The sequence below is a fragment of the Pteronotus mesoamericanus genome, unplaced genomic scaffold (assembly GCF_021234165.1).
Source record: "Pteronotus mesoamericanus isolate MK-2021 breed Mesoamerican mustached bat unplaced genomic scaffold, CSHL_Meso_final contig_74, whole genome shotgun sequence".
Lineage (NCBI taxonomy): Eukaryota > Metazoa > Chordata > Mammalia > Chiroptera > Mormoopidae > Pteronotus > Pteronotus mesoamericanus.
The window spans coordinates 36,207,362-36,228,809 of NW_026555247.1; the positions used below are offsets into that span (position 1 = coordinate 36,207,362).

General features: G+C 40.5%; 1 protein-coding gene across 1 annotated transcript in view; it reads left to right on the forward strand.

The window, feature by feature from the left end:
- The window catches only part of PHLPP1 (PH domain and leucine rich repeat protein phosphatase 1), a 174,039-nt gene that overhangs the window by 129,552 nt on the left and 23,039 nt on the right, over window positions 1-21,448 (forward strand). The window contains exons 6-11 of the mRNA XM_054583763.1: window positions 1,031-1,177; window positions 1,810-2,040; window positions 7,393-7,595; window positions 9,344-9,404; window positions 11,698-11,793; window positions 15,802-15,957. Of these exons, the coding sequence (XP_054439738.1) occupies window positions 1,031-1,177; window positions 1,810-2,040; window positions 7,393-7,595; window positions 9,344-9,404; window positions 11,698-11,793; window positions 15,802-15,957 (894 nt within the window). The remainder of the gene's footprint in view (window positions 1-1,030; window positions 1,178-1,809; window positions 2,041-7,392; window positions 7,596-9,343; window positions 9,405-11,697; window positions 11,794-15,801; window positions 15,958-21,448) is intronic.

Sequence of the window (21,448 nt, forward strand, 5' to 3'; positions counted from 1 at the left end):
ACAGAATTTATTTGTAAGATTATGTGTCTGTTCCAGGCATAGCACGCACTGCCTGGTATTTAGACATGGGCAGTTTTTAAAGTAATTGGTGCAATGCAATAAATCATCTAATTTTCATCTCAAATAGAAAAAATATGAAAGTTGGCAGTGAGCCAAATATAGGAATTCACAGAAGAGTAAAACTTAGTGATTATTGGACAACTGAGAAAATGAAAGAGCCATTAACAAAAATAGAACAGGGGAAAATGCTGGTCTGGGATGAAGATGCTAAGGTCAGTTTTGGACTGTAAACATAGGGTAGGTCTGGAGAGAAAAGTGGGCGGGGGATGGGTTAGAGAGAGTTGTTCACAGCAGTAGAATGATTTCCAAGGAAGACCTAACTGTAGGGTGCAGAAGTGAAGACAAAGAAGAAGAAACAGAAAGGTTTGGAGAGCGCTAGGAAGAGGCTGGGTGAGGAAGACCCTTCTGAGGGTGTGTGGTTGGCAGCACCAGCTGTTACACTCTGCCTGAGCGGTGGTGGCCGGTGCTTAGGCTTGGGGCTACAAACTGGCCTGCCTCAGATAGAATGTAGTTTTTTGTTTTATTTTGTTTTTTAATTTCACATTTGGATTTGAGAGAATGAAGCAGAAAAGCGTTAGACTCGTCTGGCATAACCCAGAAATTCAGCAGATCTGCCTGTTTTTGTCCTCCCTCCCTGTTATCATTTACACGTGTAAATTAAGCCGACTGAAGTAAAGCTAAGAAGATTTGCTCAGCAGGAGTCATCTCCCCAAATAACTCCACTATAGAGTGATAAGTTTGGGTTGGTTTTTTTTTCTTCACTACAATGTTTGTATGTTGGGGAAAGCGCTGGCCTTCGAGGACGAAGCTCAGAGTTCCAGCTCTGCTGCTCACGTAACCTCCAAGGGCGCTGCTTCTCCCTCAGCTGAATTAGAGCCAGGCTGGGTTACCTCCAAAGCTGTGCTCAAATTAGGTGAACTTTGGCATCGATGACATCTGTCTTTTCTTTCCTTTTGTTTTATTGTAATAGGTTCACCAAGTTGAAGAGTCTTAACCTTTCCAATAATCATTTAGGGGAATTCCCATTAGCAGTCTGCAATATCCCAACCCTGACTGAGCTGAATGTCTCCTGCAACGCCCTTCGAGCGGTCCCGGCGGCTGTCGGAGTCATGCACAAGTGCGTACTCGTAACCCCCCCGTGCAGTGTCCCTCAGGAACCCTCGGGGAGTGGCACTGGGCCGCAGCACGTGAGAGTACTTAACTTATGTTGGTCATGTGTCTTGGCTCCAGATCAAGGCTCTTGTGTCGAGTTCATCTGTTAGCTTTTATACTTCTGAGTGTCTTATAACAAATCAGAATATCCCTGTTTAGAACTGAAGATCCCTGCGGATGAGTGGGTCTAAACATGGGGGGCGGGGGAGTTACTTGCTCATTTTCTGGGTTACATTGAATTCTAAGGCTTACAAGTTCGTTTTTAAAAATAACAATGAAAGATGGGTATTTGGGCTGATTTCATCTATGGCATTCGCACTGCAATTAGCTCACATTGTTCCCATTTATGCCTATCCAAGTTGGGAAAATTGGTCATAATTTTGTTTTCAATAAACGATTAAGATGTTTATCTCTGATCTTTTCTCTCTGGTGTATTTTTGCCTCAGGCTCTGCCCTCATACATTTTGCAAAGTAAAGTGTTGTTTTTTTTTTGTTTTTTTTTTAGTAATATGATCTATACTTATGGAACTTGCATGTTGATAATAAAGATGTAAAATGTATACATTCTTTTTATAATTCTTATGTTTTCTTTAATAGCTTACAGACATTTTTGTTGGATGGAAACTTTCTGCAGACCCTTCCTGCTGAGTTGGAGAACATGCATCAGCTTAGCTATCTTGGTCTTTCTTTCAATGAATTTGCTGACATCCCAGAGGTATTGGAGAAACTGACTGCTGTGGATAAACTTTGTATGTCTGGGAACTGCATGGAGACCCTTAGGCTACAGGCTTTGCGAAGAATGCCTCACATTAAACATGTGGATCTAAGGTAACCATTTGAAAGAAATATATCCCACTTGAGTGGTTGGTTTATATTTGGGGGCTAGATTATAGCCTTTTTGGTGGCATTTTCCTGCCAAGGGGAACAGGCTGGAGAGTTGCAGTTAGGCCCCATTTTTCTGTTTCTGACCAGAGGGAAGAATAGTGGTTAATAGTGAGATTTGTTCAAACCTGTCATTTGCTTTAAAAAATTTCTCATTAATGAATGATCAGATGTATTGAATGTTTTTCTTAGTTTTGTAGGTTTGAACCCAGTTTTAATTTGTGTGAATAGATGGGGGCAGCTGAGTCAAGGAGAGTTATTTATGGAAAATGAAACCATATCACTAAGAACAAAGTGGATATTTTTCTCTCTCAGTCTTTTCTGTGACTTGATGCAGTTCACATCACTGAGCATTTCTCTTTTTTTAAATTTCTTTTCCTTCCTTGGCTTCCCTAACATCATATAATATGTCCATTTAAATTAGATTTCTTTATTTATGTAACTTGTTTAATGATCTATATCTCCATCCAGGTGGTTCTCCCTAGGTTACTGGTCTTTATAGAAATAGAGAACTCATACTCTCTTGTCTGGCCCAAGTTTGGCTAGAACTTCCACTCTCACCCCTTGCAAGAGCAGGGAAGCTACCATTTGAATCCCGATCACACTCAACTCCAACTGGAAACCACTAACACAAATCCTTGCTGCATCAAAGATGTTCAGTAATCATCTCTTAGTACGTAAGGTCCAGTTCTAGTTTCTAATGCAGAAAGGATCAGTACATAAGGAGAAAGCTATTCTGAATTTCTCTATTTTAAGGAAAAACAAAAGCCTGTCCTGGGATTGAATTATTGCAAAAACAACGGTGGAGCTTAGGCTTTAATACTACCTTGCCCAATTTGATACTTTTTCAACCAAATTAACTTCCCTACTAGCTAGGGGTTTATGACCACATATTAGCCATGTTCAGTCTTGGGTGAGATCGTTAATGTCTGTGCGCAACTGTGTTCTCATCTTTAAATTACAGTTAATAGAACCTAATTTATAGAGTTTTGGAAAGAATTGAGTTACAAACTTCACTTTCCCAGCAAGTGTGAGTGTGTTGTTATTACCTGATCGAGGCTGCTTTTCTCCTTGTAGGACCTGTCATTCTTGGCAGCTTTACACCTGTTTGTCAGAGGTGGTTCTTTCCTTGCTTTACCTACCCCCTTTCCTCCCTGCTGGTAACGCAGACCCTCACTCAGACCTGTCGAGTTTCGTCAGTATAAGGTAGCGTCATCTCTTGTTTTCTTCTCCATTGCTGTGGCCTGGCCCAGGAGACCCATTTATTCCTGTCTTACAGTGAGGCGCTCGGGTTAACCATTCCTCAGACTGAAGGAGTCAAGCCTGTCACACCCAGGAAAGCGAGAGCAACTTTGCAGACCTAGAATTCTTAATTCAGGGAATACAATGGCTATAATTTGTATGACTTTGAGAACTTTTTGGAATTGACAAGTGAGGGAACTGAACACTTTGTGTTGTTAACTTTCTTTCTAAATTGTTTACATTATTTGCCTGTGAGTCACTAGGATTTTTAAAAACCTTCATATTCAAGATTGTAAGGCCTTTTGTAGTCCGGCGCCCAGCAGTGTGACAGAGGCCCTGCTGGCCTCAGGTAACAAGCACACTAGGGTTCCCGAGTCACTTGGTTGGTACATATAAGAAAACATCATTTTCCTTGATCTGAATTAGCTTACAAATAAGATCAATCTAACGTGTCTAGAAGTAACTGTTCTTATTGAGAGTTTTATAAATTCTTCAGACTTCTAATTTTAATTAGGTCTTTTTAGATTAGATCAGTTACAGGATATTTAAATGCCAGAATATTCTTTGGACACTCTGTGAATGTTGAAGGATCTTGAATAGATAACTGCTTCCCATGAGGCCACTAATCTGAGGAGGAGAAATCCGGTCAGATTTGTTTATAGTTCTGCTTTAATAGGAGTGAATTAAAAGACATTTTACTTAGTTTCTGTGAACAAAGGGCAAATTTTATTGATTCATTTTCTGTTCCTTCAGACAGAAATGTTACATCACTTTTCTTTAAATCTTTTTTTTTTAAGTTTTTACTTCTTGATTTTAGAGAGGAAGGGGGAAAGAGAGAGAAAGAAATATCAATTTGCCGTTCCACTTTATGCAGTCATTGGTTGATGTTCGTATGTGCTCTGACCAGGGATCGAACCTGCAACCTTGGTGTATTGGGACGACACTGTAGCCATCCGAGCTGGCCAGGATCTTTATCGTGTTCTTTCTCTTGTGCTGCTGTTTTTTGAGTCTGATAATATTTCTTCTACGGCATCATTAATAATGCCTCTGTCTATTCTCTGTTCAAAGTGCTGGTGTTACCCATGTCTCTCTCCTTGATCACTTCTTGGTCTGTTTTTTGCCTTGTGGTGGCCTGTGCTCAGAGTTTCCTCATTCACCTTTCATCCCCTTGTTAATGATTCCCCTAACTCTTAGTTCTCCAGTTGGAACTAATTCCACCTTAGCTGCCAACTGGACAATTTCGCCTTCGTTTTCCCTACTGATACACTTAACAAAATATGTGTTCAGTTTCCTTCTTTATTCAACCAGGTCTTTCCCCTGGATTCCTGTTTGCTGACAGCAACACTTCGTTGGTTATCCAGACACAAAACTTTCACTCTGTTCCTCGTTTACGATTCTATCAGTTCTTCTTTCACTGTAGTTTCTCCCCGGCCCTTCCTTCCCCTTCTCCCTGCTACTGCTGTCTCCCGGCTGAGCCACCCGCTGCCATCCTCCCGCCTCTCCAGCAAGCAGAGTCTCACACAGAACCTTCGGTTCCCCAGCTGAGCTTTTCAAGCGCCCCTGTCTGGTTCCCACTCGCTGGGCTGGAGTTCCTTAATGAGGAGGCTCTTGCTCAGAGCTGCTCCAAGTGTGGTCCTCCGTCCTGTGCTGGCAAGCCAACTATTGGCCACTTTTCCAGAACATGATAAGTAGAGAAATTGAGACTTAATACTTTAGAAACATACAGTGATTCAGCGTTGCCACACTATCCAAGTAGGCTCAGAAAATTAGAAATCTCATTGTGCAGGGGATAGACTAGTTTTGGTGTGGGCGAACCCACATGGTAAGCCACTCGTGGTGTGAGTCATGTGCAGTGTGACCACACATCAGTCTGTGACGTCAGAAGTTTAGGAAATGGGTCCTTCACCAGAGATAACCTGGGAAACACTGCTCTTACTGATCCTAGATCCCAGTGTTAGAAAAAGCACTTGATGAGTGTCAGGTGACCAGCCCACCTCGGAGGCCGTGTTCTCCTCTCACGTACCCCGCCCCGTTCACGCATGGTGCCCCCGCCCCGCCGCCGTGCCCTTCTCCTTCGTCCAGAGGCTACCCTGCGGCTTCGCTGGGGCGGGTTCCCTCTCCCGCGTACGTCTTTGCAGTTCTGCCTGCCCCGCGTGCGGATGAGGTGTGTCCTCCTCCAGCACGTCTTTTTTGACCGGTCCCTGTATTGTATACACCATTTTTAGTACCTATCACTTACTTGTAGTCCTTATACTTTATATATGAAAGCATTATGATTTTTTCCTCACTAAATTTCAAAATGTATAGAGAAACACCTCATTTTATTCATTTCTTATCAACTCAGAACCATCGGGCACTGTCACCTTTATCACCGTTGCCTTTCCCTGTCGCTAAGTGACCCTCAGTGAATATTTATGAAATCAGCAAAATGGCTGTGTTAACTGAGGGGATTATTGGGAGGAAATTAACCATATTTTGCCGTTCCACTTTATGCAGCCATTGGTTGATGAACTCTTTAAAAGTTCGTCCTAAATAGTTGTATTATTGTGTGAGCCTAAAGACTTTTGATATTTGAACCCTGGTAAGACTTGGCAACTTAAACCAAACAGTGGAAATGCTAACTTCCTTTTCATTATAGTTTTTGTTTTGTCTTCTCATTAAACCAACCCTTTAATTATTTTAGTGTTAATACAATGAAATTGTGGGGGTAGCAATTCCAAATGAAGATGATAATGCCACATTACCAAGGTAATATAAAGTGTAGAATAGGGAGAACATGGACATGTTTTCAATTCTTGCACTCTTTTATATCCAAAATGAGATTTGTTTTTTCTTTTTATTGTACATTCATATTCTAGAATCAAGCGAGCATTTGGAAATAGTCAGATAGCTGGGTTGAGGCCAGTTTTTTAATCTTACAACCTGGAATAAAAAAGAGAAGGAGCCAAAAAATCCTCTTGGGGATATTTGAAGAGGCCATATGCTTTACTTGCGGGTTGATGAATCCTAGCTCTTTACTGTCACTCATCCTTGTGTGTCGATGGCTTTATGCTATTGATATTAATAATTCAGTTACCATCATTTTATTTTATTTTTGAAAGGTCAGAAATACATAACAGAGAACGTTTGGCTTTTTTCCAAGCTTCAACCTTCATATTAATGCTCTTAGAACCCAAGTGCATGGTCTCAGCATTTTGTTGGCTCTGTAATGAGTAGAATTGTCTTATTGTTTGTAAAGAAGTTGGGCATAGCCTCGTAAACTAGGAATTGAGATTTTCACTTATTTTTTCTCCCCTTTAAAGCTAAATATGTCTTTGTTACCTTGGTTTCTAGCCCCATTCCTACTTACTTACCTTCTTGACAGCCCGTCCATGGCAGCTTCAGCCCATTGGCTAACTGGTTCTCATGCCGAGGCTCTGCCAGTTTTTCCCTTTGCCCTGCTCTGTCCTAGGCTTGTCATTCCCCATCGTTCTCCTTCACTTCATAATTTCTCAGTGAATCCCAGACGCCAGATTTTAGTATGTTCTGCACTTTGCATGTTTTAAAGACAGATAGTTTTGATACGTAGTTCTTAGTTCTGCGCCTGTAGAAAATCCAAAGATTTGCATTCCTATCTCTGGTGCATATATAGGTGCCATTCCTTATTTTTCTTTCCAAGTTCACCATTTACTTCTGACCTGTATGGCCAGTCATCTTCCTGCTCACTTATCCTCTCTCCTCCCATAAATAGTCAACACAGTCATAATGTGCTTCTTGCATTCTTTCAACCTTATTCTTTGAAAGTAAATGTCTAAATGGATTTTTTCCCCTTTTGAAATGAACTAAGGTAAAATCAATACAAATGCTTCTCCTCCAGGCTTAGGGGTTGTAGCTAAAAATAACCAGAGAATCTGACCAGTTTAAGAAGGCCAGATGCTGAGATTAAAGAAATCACGGAGGTCTATAATATAGTGAGACTTGAGTCCCTTCTCTTTACCATACTCTTTTAGGGTGTAGCTATTTATTTATAGCGTTGCATTTAACTGTAGTCTCTATTTGTGTCCTTTTTCTCTCAAGACTGAACATAATTAGGAAGCTAATAGCAGATGAAGTGGACTTTCTCCAGCACGTCACTCAGCTTGATCTGCGCGACAATAAGCTTGGTGATCTAGATGCCATGATTTTCAACAACATTGAAGTTTTGCACTGTGAAAGGAACCAACTGGTGACACTGAACATCTGTGGCTACTTCCTAAAGGCACTCCATGCCTCTTGTAATGGTATGCAGCGGACGCCACAGCAAAGCCTCGCGGCCGGTCCCCAGGGTTTCCTCAGTGCCGTCGTCTCCACCTTGCTTGGATGGTTCTTTCCTCGTGTAGCAAACTGTGTCAGATTTTGCTAGGTTAACAATCATAAAAGAAGAACTCTGGTTTGACACTTAAAGGAATGAAAAAGGGAGATTTTATAGTGCCTACCTTGTTTTTCTCAAATCGTGATATTTAGATAAGTTACCCCCATTTTTGATTTGGCACTTCTGCTTGAAAGGGAGTAGGGGGAGGACAAATTATCCCTTGGGCTACTTTGTTAATAACAGTAAATCTGGAACATTGGCTTCATCCTGGAGAGTGAAAGGGAAAGGATCCGTTTTGGATTCCATTCAGGGTCTCAGATTTCCTGCTCCACTGACCAAGGAACTCACCTTAAGAGAAACCTCAATTATAGACCCACAGGGACATCAACAAAGCAAGAGTCTTATTCATTTAATAAGCTCTCTTTCTTAAAATTTGGAAAGCATGGCCATTCTGATAAAGAAAAGGTCATATGGGCATGTTTGCTAACGTGAAGATTTTAGTTCCTGCCTGCATGAATGAAAATAAGTATTTACACGTTAAACAGATGTTTAACAAGCCTGTGTTTCATGCATAGTGTAGTGTGTGAGTTCTGAAGGATAAGGGATTTTTTAAAAACTATGTTTACTGTCATCTCCCTGGAGAAATAAGCCAAACCTTAAATACCTGTGGGTCACTGAAGGGTTACAGGATTTGGATAGCCATAGGCACAAAGGGGGTGTTGGAAAAGAAAGACTCCAAATGCGGTTTGCTTGGCAGGTGGCAGGAGGCAAGGGATTCTGAACTTTTAGGTGCTTGCTGGGGAGTGGTAAGAAGTGATTATGGGATGCATGGCTTGGAGCCCTGGCGAGGCTTTGAAGAGGCATGTGACAGAAGTGATGCTAAAAAACCGTGACCGTGACAGTAGAGTGCAGAGTGCATTCACGGGAGAAGCGTGCGCGCCCCCCCCCCCCCCCCACACACACACACTAAATCCAGGTTATTGTAGTGGTCTTCGCGTGAGCCATCAGGAATGCAGGTGTTGATTTGAAACTCAGCAGTGGTACCTGAAGCCATGGAAGTTAAGGTAACTGGAAAAGAGAATATAGCAAAAGCAGACTTATAAACCCTCCAGGGTGGCTGGTGCCAGAGGGGACAACCAAGGAGGAGCTGACCCTTGATTAGAAACTACGCTGCCCTGGAGACACAGCCCTCAGTGGACCATGGTGTCCCATCGTGTCCCATCTCATACAGTTCAGAGGAAGGGTTCTCAGAGTTGAGTAGAGAGTCATTTGTGACCCTCAAGAGTGCTGTTGCAGCGGAGTGAAAAAGGCCAATGCCAGGATGCCCTGGTTTTATGGAAGGAACACTGCGTGTTAAAAAAATAATAAAACAGTATTTCTGTAGTTCATCTTCCAGATGAAATTTAGCATGCCTAATGAGGAGAGTCACAATAAGTGGATGGGCAAGAGGTAGGAAAGTAGAACAAGTGATTTATTTTCAACTCTGAGTAAGATCTTGTGATTGAATTAGAAGTTCTGTGTCCTTTCCTGTAGTTTCAAAGTAGAACAGATGGAAGGATTGTACTTCCTAACCTAAGCAAACACTGGAGAATAAAGCACAGTAATGATATTCTGCACACAAAGAGTCTCTGTGTCGCTCGCATGGTAACGCTTTTGTGGTTTTTTTCCGCCTTCTAGAACTTGTTCAACTTGATGTTTACCCAGTTCCGAATTATCTGTCCTACTTGGACGTTTCCAGGTAAGAAACCAAGTCTTAGGGTGCTCTACAGTCTGCCTGAAAATTACTTCGATACTTCTGTCTGAGCATCGGCATAAAGAACTCTTTATATATTTATTTATATTTATATACTTTGAAGTATATAAATTCAATAGTTTTAACTTACCCTCTGAAAATGTGCGTGAGTATCTGTCAGTTAAAATACTACATTTGTACAATATTTGTAGTTCAAGACAGAAGAGTCAAGGTGTTGTGTTGGTGTGGACGCCAATTTGAACACCAGGCTTGGACTTGGAAGAGGAGTGACTTGGGGGTCCTGGGGTTGGAAGGTTCCATAGCCCTTTAATCATATTAACCACATCTTCACATCTTTCCCAGAAATGATGTTGATTTCATTAATAAATATTGTGCTGTATTTCTTTGATTTTCCTCCTTCCTCTTTGTTATTTTGTACATGTATCTCCTTGCTAAGAACCCTGAGAAAGGAGGCACTACACTTACCACAGTAGGGTCTCCATGCAGCCTGCTCGCCCTTCTCAGCTCCTCTGTGAATAGCTGACCATCTCCCCTTTCATACAAATTCACTGCCGTGATGTGTCACATCTGTGCCAGTCCCCAAGCATGCTGGGGTAGACTTTTTCCTGAAGACATGAAGCGTGTATTTACACAAGTTAAACTTTAATCTTAACACACTAAAATTGACAACTCACTTTTAATTAACATAATTCCAGATGGAATATCCCAAATTTTATGAACAGCAACAGTACTTGGGAGGATGTGGTCCTGTCAGAGTGCCACTGTTAACGTGTCTCAGTGTGTACATCAGATATGTTAATAATATTCTCAGTCATAATTATGTAAGCATGTCAGAATTTAGCTACTGGGAGAATTATCACAATTACAGATTTGTGAGAAATTTATAATTATAAAATCCTTTATGAGTAGTGCTTCATGCATTTCCTGCTAAATTCATGTTGGACAATTTTAATATACTCGAAGTCAGATATTACCTGATTAAGTTCTTTATTTTTTTCCTATTAGCGTTGGTTGTCATCTTCATTTTTTAAAATAAGAACAGTATGGGAGCATTGGCCATAAAGTGAATTTACTTTCTCTTTATTTATAGAGTGTAATTGGCAAGTGGTTCGGTTCCATCATGTGTTTACTAGGCCCTTTGAGGTCCTCAGGTTCAGAGCTACGCACTTAAAAGAATTTTATTGTTATATTGAGGTTGCTTATAGTGAGAGGTAATGTCACTCTCCTATCTTACTGAGATGTGTTAGGCATTAATTAGTATAAAATGAAATCATTAAGTGTATCAGTCTTTAGGGTTCCAAAGCCAGAACTGTATGTGCCTATATAGACACTAAACAGAAAATAATGCATTGCTTCTTTTGTATATTAATTGAAAAGTCAATATGATAGCTAAGAATATAAATTTTAAGTTACATATAATGCTACCACCCTTATATTACAACTATTTTCACTTTTGTTCTAATGTAATTCTCATCCCAAACATTATATTTTTACAGAATTGTTCATGTTTTTAAAGAATTATGGTCATAACATATTCCATACCATTTTAGATTCTTTGTGCCTGGAAATTTTACATATTTAAGAGAAAGATAAAAGGTTAAACACCTATGATTAGGGAGACATTCAAATATAGTAGATTCGTGTAAGGAGGGGTGAGTTCATGTAGCAACTGAAGTCACAATTAGTGTAGTTCACTTGTTCCTGGTAACTACGATTGCCATCTCCGGCCTGGGTAAACGTTTTCAGATAGTTAACTCTGAGCCCTAAGGGCCGGTGTCCCTCTGCACTGCTGCCGTTTCCCCCACTTCTCTGGGGCTGTGCTTGCATCCTGCCCACTGGAGCGGGAATTATTTCAATGTTAAGAGGAAAAATGTAAATTGGAAAGTAAAATTATTTTATGCCATTCGACTATTTGACCTAACTGGAAGTGTGTGCTTGTTCGTTTGTTTGTTTGCTTCCAATATAAGACCTCCTCACCTTAAACTTTCATGGATTTATAGACATTTTAGGATGGAAGTTCTGGAGGCAGACTTTTAAAAAAAATAGACTTTGAAAATGATGTATCTATGTTCTTTCCTACTTTTTCTTTACTTCTTATTCCTTATCACAGTCTTCTATATTAAAGTGAATGCACATATGCTTTTGATTTATATTCACTGTATTTTGGGATTTCACTGAAGTTTTATTTATTCTATGTAAATATTTTGAGTTTTGAACTATATTTTAGGCCACATTCCAATCAAAGAACAAATTGTATATTGTATGTTCTTATATTTAGGAACCGCTTGGAAAATGTGCCTGAGTGGGTATGTGAAAGCCGAAAGCTAGAAGTTTTGGATATTGGCCATAATCAAATATGTGAACTTCCTGCATGGTGAGTATTACAGATCAAGTTAGAGAATCTCAGATTAGATAAGCAGTTGTACAAGTTGATGATTCAATGTTGAACTTGTTATTAGGAACCCCTAAAAGTGTTTTTTGTGGGTGGTGTTTTTTTTTTTACTTTTTATTGACTTTATTGGGGTGATACTGGTTAACAGAATTATACAGGTTTCAGGTGCACAATTTCACAGCACGTCATCTGGACAGTGTATTACGTGTTCATCACCCCAAGTGAGGTCATCTCCTTTCATCGCCATATATCCTCCTGCATCTCTTCCAGAAGCACTTTTGTAGCCCTGGCCGGGATGGCTTATTTGGTGGGAGCGTCCTCCCATGACTGGAGGGCTGCAGGTTCAGTTCTCAGTCAGGGCACACACCTGGGTTGCAGGTCCGGTGTGGGCACGCACAGTGCTGGATCTGGGCACATACGATCCCCAGGCCAGGCATGTGAGGTCCCCATACTGAGCGCATCTCTCTCTAGAAAGCAATGGGAGAATGTTCTCAGGTGAGGATGAAAAAATATAAATAAAATTTTAAAAAGAATTTTTTTAACCTTATTTTTTTAAACCTAATATTTAGTATCTTTACCTTATGTGGTGTCTTCCAGTTATAAACTTTCCGTATGTGGTAAAGAGTGACATGAGGCTTTGACTCCCTGCTAGACTTGCAAATTCATGCAGCAGGTGGTTCCCAGTGGAAATTTTCCAATAAGCCAAAAGAAATGCTCAGAGACTCAGCAAACAGTGTTATTGGTTCACCTCTGTAATCTTAATTCTTTCAGAATCCTACCCTTTGGTCCATTAACTTGACATGTCTACCATACCCACCAATAATTTTTGGTTTTCCTTGAGCATAACTTTGGGGAAGAAAAGATTATTAGATCATGAAACCTAGAAAGAGCAACCTAGACTCTGTTTTAATTTCATGATTTTTACTTTAATGCCAAGAGTTCTAAATCAGCCATGCGATGATGCCTAATATCCATAGACACAGACAGCTTCAAGTTGACTGTGGCACAAAGTAACCAGCCCTGTGGTTAATAACCAGAAGAGTGGTCTGCCCTTGTGCTGGCCTGTGGGACTTCCTGTGACGATTGGAATGCTCCATACCTGTGCTCTCCAAGGTGGTCCATGTGTGATTTTTGAGCACTTGAAATGTGGCTACTGTGACTAAGGAACTGATTTTTAAATTTTATTTAATTTTCATTAATTTATATTTAAATAGCCATTTGTGACTAGTGGCTGCCACAACTCAGGTGTAGCTATTTGCATCATTCTCAGATGGTCATTGAACAAAGGAAGTCAGTTGTTTCTTAACTGTATACTCAAAAATGTCAGTGAAAATGTTATAGAAATATGGCAGTATCTTGGAGTTAAGTTTTACGTTAGGTGCATGATCTTTAAAGGTATGACTGATATTCCTCTATTCTCTTGTAAATAGCAAAGATCATGAAATGTACATGCTTGGTAAACCTCATAAATGTGTTAGAGTTTAGCTGTTTGATATGGTAGCTACTAGCCATTAACCAAGGGTCTGTTGAACAATTGAAATGTGATTAGTCCTAATTGAGAAGTGCTGAAATAGAAAATATATACTGGATGCAAAACAGCTCAGTAATGTTGTATATTAATTACATGTTAAAATAATATTTTGGATATATTGGGTCAAATAAAAAAGCACTGTAAGAATTAATTTACCTGTTCCTTTTGACTTTTAATTTTAAATTACCTATGTGGCTCACATTAGATTTTTGCTGGCTAACACTGTCAGATTGTAGTTCTCATAAAGAAAATCTGAGTTTACATTTTCAATCCCTAGAAAGCCACAGTCCATCCAAAAGTGCTCTCTGCTTTAGGGTTTTACGCGGACCGGATGTTCAGGTGACACAGTTCAGCTCATCCCCATCCTCAGTGGAAGGGTTGGGGATGTGCCTTGTGGGCAGCATTTTGTGTACGTGTGGAGGGGGCGCTTTTAGAAGACAAAGAGCAAAGAGGCTACTGCTAAATTGGAAAACAATAATTGGATGAAAAAAAATCTTTGCTTATCTGCTTTTCTGTTTTCTCTCTTCTGTTTGCCCCTTCAACCTCCCCGATGCAACAGGTACAGTGCATTGGAGTCTCAGGCCTTTGTTTCGCTGCAGGTGCATATACCAACAATTAAATAAACACAAGACAACTCGTATTTCATCACATTTTTCCCCATAGTTAACTCTTTGATTTGTTCTATGTTAGCACAGGCCTTTTTAGGGGATCTAAACAAATGCTTATTCAAAGCAAATCCCAAAATGCTGCATTGTCAAGGAATTTAATCAGTGTTCGTTTTTGTATGTGTGGTGGGACAAAAACAATGTGTATTGTTATATTCTCATTTGTGGTGGTGTTTAGTGGCAAACTTTTATTAGCCCTATCATTGCTCTAACATTTCGGGCAAGGCAGGGATTCATTGGAAGTTGATTTACTGTTCAGGCTTTGTTTATCTCAGTGGTGTAGGTGAAGGGCTTGACAAAACAGAAATTAATTATTTCAAAGTGGAAATGTATTAAAAAGAAAAGAAGGTATTTTAGTGCTTAGTACCCCCCAAAATTGAACTAAATCCAATAATTGGCTTTTAATACTCATCCTATAGTTATCGAATCTACTTTTTTATTTGGAAAAATCAGGATAAAGATTCTGTCACCTGTCTTTCAGTTTTCCATCTATTCAAGGGTAAAGTGTGTGTGTGTGTGTGTGTGTGTGTAAATAATAAATAACCCCATTCTAAATTCTGCCGCACGCCCAGCAAGGCAGTAAAGTTGGTGAAGCCAGGCCTGAATTGTTGGGTTGAAGTGACCATTACAGTGACCTTGTGTTAACTGTGGCTGAGTGACAATCCTGGATAACCTGCCTCGTCACATTGATATCTAAACCTGCCAAGCCAGGCATGTTAAATACCGTTACTGTTGACCTGTGTTGTTACAGTTTCTGAAACAGGTTCTGGCATTTCTGTGAGCAGAGTCTAGTTTTGATATTTAAAGTGAATAAAGTTACAGGTGTAACGTAGAGGGATTTTTAACAGCTTTGGATGTCAGTGAATGAGGTCAGAATGGGAAATTGGGTAGTGGGAGAGGAAGCCTCGTTGTTTCACCGCACTGCAAAGGAATCCTCACTCTAATGTGATCCCGAGGCACCTTGTAACCTCATTTTCCCACACTCCCCAGGTTTCTGTATTTAAACCCAAAGTTTGTTTTATCCTCTACAACGGTTGAAGTCTCAAGTGATTGTAGAGCGGACTTCCATGCAGTTTTGGTAACCTGCAGGAACACAGCCAAGCTTCCAGAGAGCTCTTTAAGGCTCAGCAGAAACTAGTGGATTGAATGCATTCTGTTCTCTTTAAGGGAGTGTGTCTTCCTTGGTCTAGGAGTAGGCCAAAGAGAAAGCAAAACCATACAGACTTCGGGGAACGAGGAAGGGGCGAAATGATGATGACTGCGAAATGCCACCCAAGAGAACGTAGCATTTTCTCAGATGGCATTTGTAAAAGATTAATTGGATAGACGAATCCTTTATTGAATGTTGATCCTGTGGATAAAAAATCGCTCAACTGTATTTATTGAGAACCTGTTGTGCATAAAGCACCCTGTGCTCCACAGCGACAGGAGACACATGCAGCCCAGCCTTGAGCAGCCCCCGCCTTTTAGAGCGGGCCTCATGCGCCGAACGTTCGGCTGCTCCCTTCCAAGGCTTCTAAGAAACTCATCTTTCTCATTCACTAAGTAGAGCTTCTTAGTTAAGTATTCCTTCTCAGTTTTTCCCACCTTCTTCTTTTTTTTTTTTTTTTGAAAGTATGGAAAATAGTGAAATATGAACAGCTCCAAGTTGGAGTTTCGGGTAAAATGAATTTGCAGTTGCTCTGAATGAATTTTTTTTGGAGAGATTATTTCAAGTATTCTGTTCATTTTTCCGTCATTATGCTACGTGAGCGCTAAGTACGCTTCCTCCTTTCTCTGTCCCCGTGCGCACAGCCTCTTCTGTAATGGCAGTCTGCGGAAGCTGCTGGCGGGGCACAACCGGCTGGCGAGGCTGCCTGAGCGGCTGGAGAGGACCTCCGTGGAGGTGTTGGATGTGCAGCACAACCAGCTCCTGGAGCTGCCCCCCAACCTTCTGATGAAGGCAGACAGGTAAGGTGGCTTGCGGGGCTGGTGATGCATCTGAGTGCCAAAAGACCCCCTTGCTGGCGTTTCTGCCTCCTGACCTGAGACCGTTGGCGTGGACTTTTCCGATATCTGTCCCTCTGCGGTGTATGAAGAAAATGGCTTGCCATCAACCTCTCTGGTGTGACCATCTTGTAGGGGCTGGAGACAGAAATCACTTCTAGAGTCCATAATGTTGCTGTTTCTGGAGATGAGTGGGTTGGTTGGGACACGCCAGGGTGAGAAGCTGGCTGCCCAGCAGAGTGGACTGCTCAGGCTTACCTTGGTAACCGCGGGGGTCTCCATCCTGGCTGGCACATATTTGTGACTCAGGGTGACAGAGATAGGCTTGCCTCGAGTTTGCTTAGTTCTCTTGCTTTGTTTTTTTGTTTTTTTTTTTTTTTCATTTAACCAGTTGTTCTTATCTTTACCATAGTTTTTCCCTCACGTTAAATTTATTTTTTTAAACAGAATTTTCCTAAACTTGTTTCACTAAGTATTTAAAAAAATTACTTTGAGAAGGAGCTTAGTTCTCTCAGGCAGATAGGGTTATGAAGAGGGTGGGGGTAAATCAATTAGCTCTTTTTTTGAACAACATTCTTGTATTATTTCACTTGTCAGAAGACAAGAAAAACAACATTTTATGATTGTCACCAAACTATTTGTGGCTTCTTAAAGTGTTAATACTTCTATTTCTCCTCTTTTCAGAACCTAAATAACTAAGATTTTATGTACCTGAATTTAAAAACACACACACAAACACACACACACACACACACACACCCACACCCACCCACACACACACACACACAAAATTTATGTTCCAGAAAATGTAGAGACACTGTATGTTTGATTTGATGGATTTTGAGGAAGGAACAAACTAGTACTGATGATTGTGGGAGCAGGTCAACCCAGAGAACATGAAGTTTAAAATATTAAAGAGAGTTTGAAAGCTTCAAGGGAACTGTTAGAAGAACATGCACTTTTGGACACAGAGCAAAAGACTGTTTCTTGGGAGTTTTTTGTCCCTCTGAACCTTGGCTGCTAAAACCAATATCATGCTTTTAGATTTATGACATTATCTGTCAAATGCTTCAGCTTTAGCATGGCATACGATAATGTGCTTCACCTGGTAGCAGGGAGGTGTTTGGTCATCAAATACAAACAAGGAATCTACTCTAAATTCGATGACATGTACTCATATCTTCAACTTCCTCTGAAAATGTAAGACCATTTTTATTGAAATTCCTATGACTCGAATGAGGAATTTCAGTTTAATGAATTAACTCTCCATGTTCATCTTTGAATTTTGTTTATTTTGACTTGCTTTTTACTGGCAACTTAAAAAACATAGATGTGCAGTGTGATGGACCATGTGTTGCTAAAAAATTGACTTTGATCTTGGGATTTGGTTCTGTGGGGTGAACGGACGGACTTTCTAATCTGGATCTTACTGGCCTAGACCTCTCCTCTTACCTCTTTTTGCTTAGAGTGAAGGTTTCTTTATGGAAACCCCCTAAAGAATTTCAGATAACCAGCTTCCATCAACAGATGGGCAAGGGTGGGGGTTGATATTCCCCGTGGGTCACCCGGGTGGATGGATGAGGCATTGCCATCCTTCTGTTCTTCCTGAAATCCTGGCACCGTCCGACTCCCTGTCCATCTGCATCTGCACACTCATCCCATGGCCAGAGAGCAGCCCCTGATGAGATCACGCAAACTAACAAAGCCCCTTAGAGGAGAGTGACAGATCCCTGCTGTGGGTGGACGTTAGGGCCTGTTTTTTTCTCCCTGGTTAGAACATTGCAGGACATTTGCAGGGGTGCATATGAGGGGAGTGTATGTGCAAATGGAGTGCATGATAATTAATAAATATCCCCAGAGTATTAGTCACATTACAGACCATAAGTTTTAGTGACTCAGGCAGAACATGTAAAAATATCAAGGGGCCTAAAAGGGGACAGCAAATTCGGGAGAGCATGATCGATTGACCGTGACAACCAGTGCCTTTTGGCAAAGGTAGGTATTTCCGGCATTTTGAAGAGCTAACTTGCCTATACTTGTTTTTTAAAGCTATCTTGTGACGGTCTTAATTTTTTGAGAGCCATTGTGAAATAAAACAATATTTCTCAAAATGTGTTTTTAAGAATCCCCTAGATTACTTATTAAATGTGCAGATTCCTGGCCCTTCTCTCAATTCCACTGACTCACCTGGCCAGTGATCAGAATTTTTAATCCCATAGCTTCTTAGACCTTTCCTCTAACCTACTTAATAAGACTGTCTGGGGGCGTTGAAGTTGAGGATCCTGTACCGTCTGATAGGAGGGCACAATATCGCTTCTGTGTATTTTTGCCAAAATGTTTCAGCTTATTCTGGTGATGATACAACCTAAATCGAAAGATATTCTACAAACCAGCTAGTAGTTTTCAGAAGTGTCAGAGTCACTTGAGGCAGATGAGGCTGATCAGAGAAGGCTAAGAGGGCGTGAGAATGAAATGCCGCGTGGGTCCTGGGCCGGATCCTGGGCCAAACAGAGGACATCACTGGGGTAACTGATGAAATTAGGGCCTGTAGAGAATTTATCGGATTGCATCAGTGTTGATTAAATAATTACATGTAAATTTTACAATGAATTCTTTCCAAGTTCTTATTTAACAATTCTTACATCTATAGAACTTTTGTTCCTTTACGTTACTGCCTTAAGGTCTTTATTGCCCAAGCCAGGCAGATTTTCAGACTTTCCAAAATAATAGTGTGTGAGTTCTGTCGGACTTGTACACACTCCTCGTTCACTTGCAATCCCCCCACTATTAGGTGATGTCCCTAGACAATTAACAACGGTGCTTCTTTTTCAAACTGACTAGTGGAGTATAACATTAATCTACCAGCACTTAAAAAAAAAAAAATAGGGTAGAAAGTACCGGCATAAGAGGGAAGTTAAATACAGTTTCATGAAACTTTTGTTTGAGTTACACATAAATGTTTTGCATGTGTACCGTACTGGGTGGTCGTGTAAAATGTAATTTGTACTCTTGGTTACCATCATAAAAATCTGGAAGCCCTTGCTTTTAAGAGCCATCAGCCTTATGAAAATGGATGAAATTGTCAGAAGTGCTGTGTTGTAAAAGGTGGTTTAACTGAAGGTGGTGGGCACACAGCAGAGCATACAGACCTAGTATCATGGAAATGTACACTTGAAACCTGTATGATTCTATTAACCAGAGTCACCCCAATAAATATAGTTAAAGTTAAAGACAAAAAAGACAAAAGATAAGGAATTTAGATTGTTTTTGTTTGACATTTCTGGAACACTTTGGGGCCAAAAATAAAAATAGAAGAGTTTTGCTGGGCTTAGAATCTTAACCTTTTATATTTTTAATAGCTGGCAAGTCCCAGTACTGATCCCCTGGAAAAATATTTAAATGCAGAATGCCTGGTATGCCCAACCAATAGGTAAATAAATCTGTTGTACCAAATCCTGTGCTTTGTTTCAGGGGTTAGTTTGGCTGTAAAATTTATGGGTATGCTGGAAATTACTAAAAAACAATTAAAAACAGAACAAAACCAAAAAAAATTAGATGAGCCAGAGATGGACAGAATGTGCCAAGGAAGAACAGACCTATTGCTTAAGAAGCAAGAAGTGGATTTATTTCACTATTCTTGTGGGCAGCTTCCCGACGTATTAGGGTAGGAGCCATGCATGGGTGTCTTTTCTCTCCAACTTTCGCACTTCTGCTAAGGAAAGTTTTTGAGCCCTGTGCTACTTATTAAGTTACTTTAAGAATTGAGTTTGATGGGCGGTTCATGTGTGGTCTTCCTGCTACCCAGCAGGTGTCCTGTTTGACCTCCAGCTTTTTTGGAGAGAAGGGGCTATAAAAATGTCCTCAGGAAAATGTTTTATTATTACTGTTTTTACCATTTGAATTTTGGAGAGATCCGTATTTTCATTCTGGCTCTGTCACTAATTGCTGTTTAACTATTGCCAAGTAATGTGACTTTTCTCAGCTTCAGTTTCTGTCTTCTGTGAAGTATGAGGGGTTCATCCTTGGGAAGATGGGAGAATCAAATGAAATAGAAAATGGGAACAAGCTGTGGTTTCTACAATGAGCACACTGCAAAGGAAAGGAAAGCGGTGATACAGTATTCTTTTTTTTCTCATTAGAAGAGAGGGTTGCAGAGTAAGGGTTGCAGGGGCGAACCATCCCTTGGCACATAAAACAGTATTTTATCACATCCTGTTGAGGGTGAGACCAAATTTAGGGCTTTAGGAATTTAGTTGGAAGCAAGGGGTCGGGTTATACCCTATATATTAAGTCAAACTATTAAATTTTGCGAAATTAAAGTAGTTGTTCGCTCTGGTGGAAATACAACACCTACATTAAACCAATTTAATTTGTGTCCTGAAATGTTGCAAGGTTGTGGGACAAGTGTTTTCTATTTAAGAGAGTGAGTACTGAATTTAATTTTCCTGAGACCATTATAATGGAAAATCTTTTTAGCCCGACTGTTTGCTTTCCGCCCATTGACTGACAAGATGACTCAGTCAGGCTTTATTCAGTGTAAATACAATCCTTTGGGACTAGCCAGCGTGGTTTCAACTGGTTTTATTCCTGGAGGGGTAGGATGTGGGGCTCTTTTCCCCCTTAATTTCCCATAGAGAGTATATAGCTCCTTCACCCCGGCTGGCGTGGCTCAGTGGATTGAGCGCAGGCCTGCGAACCAAAGGGTCACCAGTGTGATTCCCCGTCAGGGCACACGCCTGGGTTGCTGGTAAGGTCCCCAGTGGGGGGCATGCAAGGGGCACCCACCTATTGATGTTTCTCTCCCTCCCTTTCTTCCTACTTTCCCCTCTCTCTAAAAAATCAATAAATAAAATCTTTTTTTTAAACAGAAATACACATTTCTAAAATTTAAAATAAAAAAAGTATGGGCTCCTTCAGTACAGTCATATTTCAACAAGATGAGAGAACAAGTCTTTTTGGAAATCACTGCCCTGCCTTCATTCAGGTGGTGTGAATGGTTTTTAAAGTTCCATCTGCAGCTTTCAAGATGAGCATTCACTTGTCAATCTTTTCTCCTTTCAAATCAATATCTCCTCCTTTTCTGCCTTAAAAGTATGCAAACATTTATATTAATTTCTCCTTTTTTTCCTGTATCTATAACTACATGTTTCCTAGAGAATTGTGTTTTAGTGAGATTGTCAGTTTCCCAGCAAACCCCAATTCATGGTATTTTAGGACAATACATTTTAATTTTTTCTAATTCTATACCAAAGAAATTCCATACAGAGTATTTAAGTCAGGTGATATACATGGAACCCAAAGAAACAGACTCATAAAAACCCTCTGAAGAGCTATGGAGCTGAAACTGGTTTCCTTCCTAGTTCAAAACCCTTTCAGAAGCTGCGTGAATGACCTTTATTTTCTTCTCTGCAGCACACACGACTGTAATTTCCCATGACTATTTATGGCCTGTACA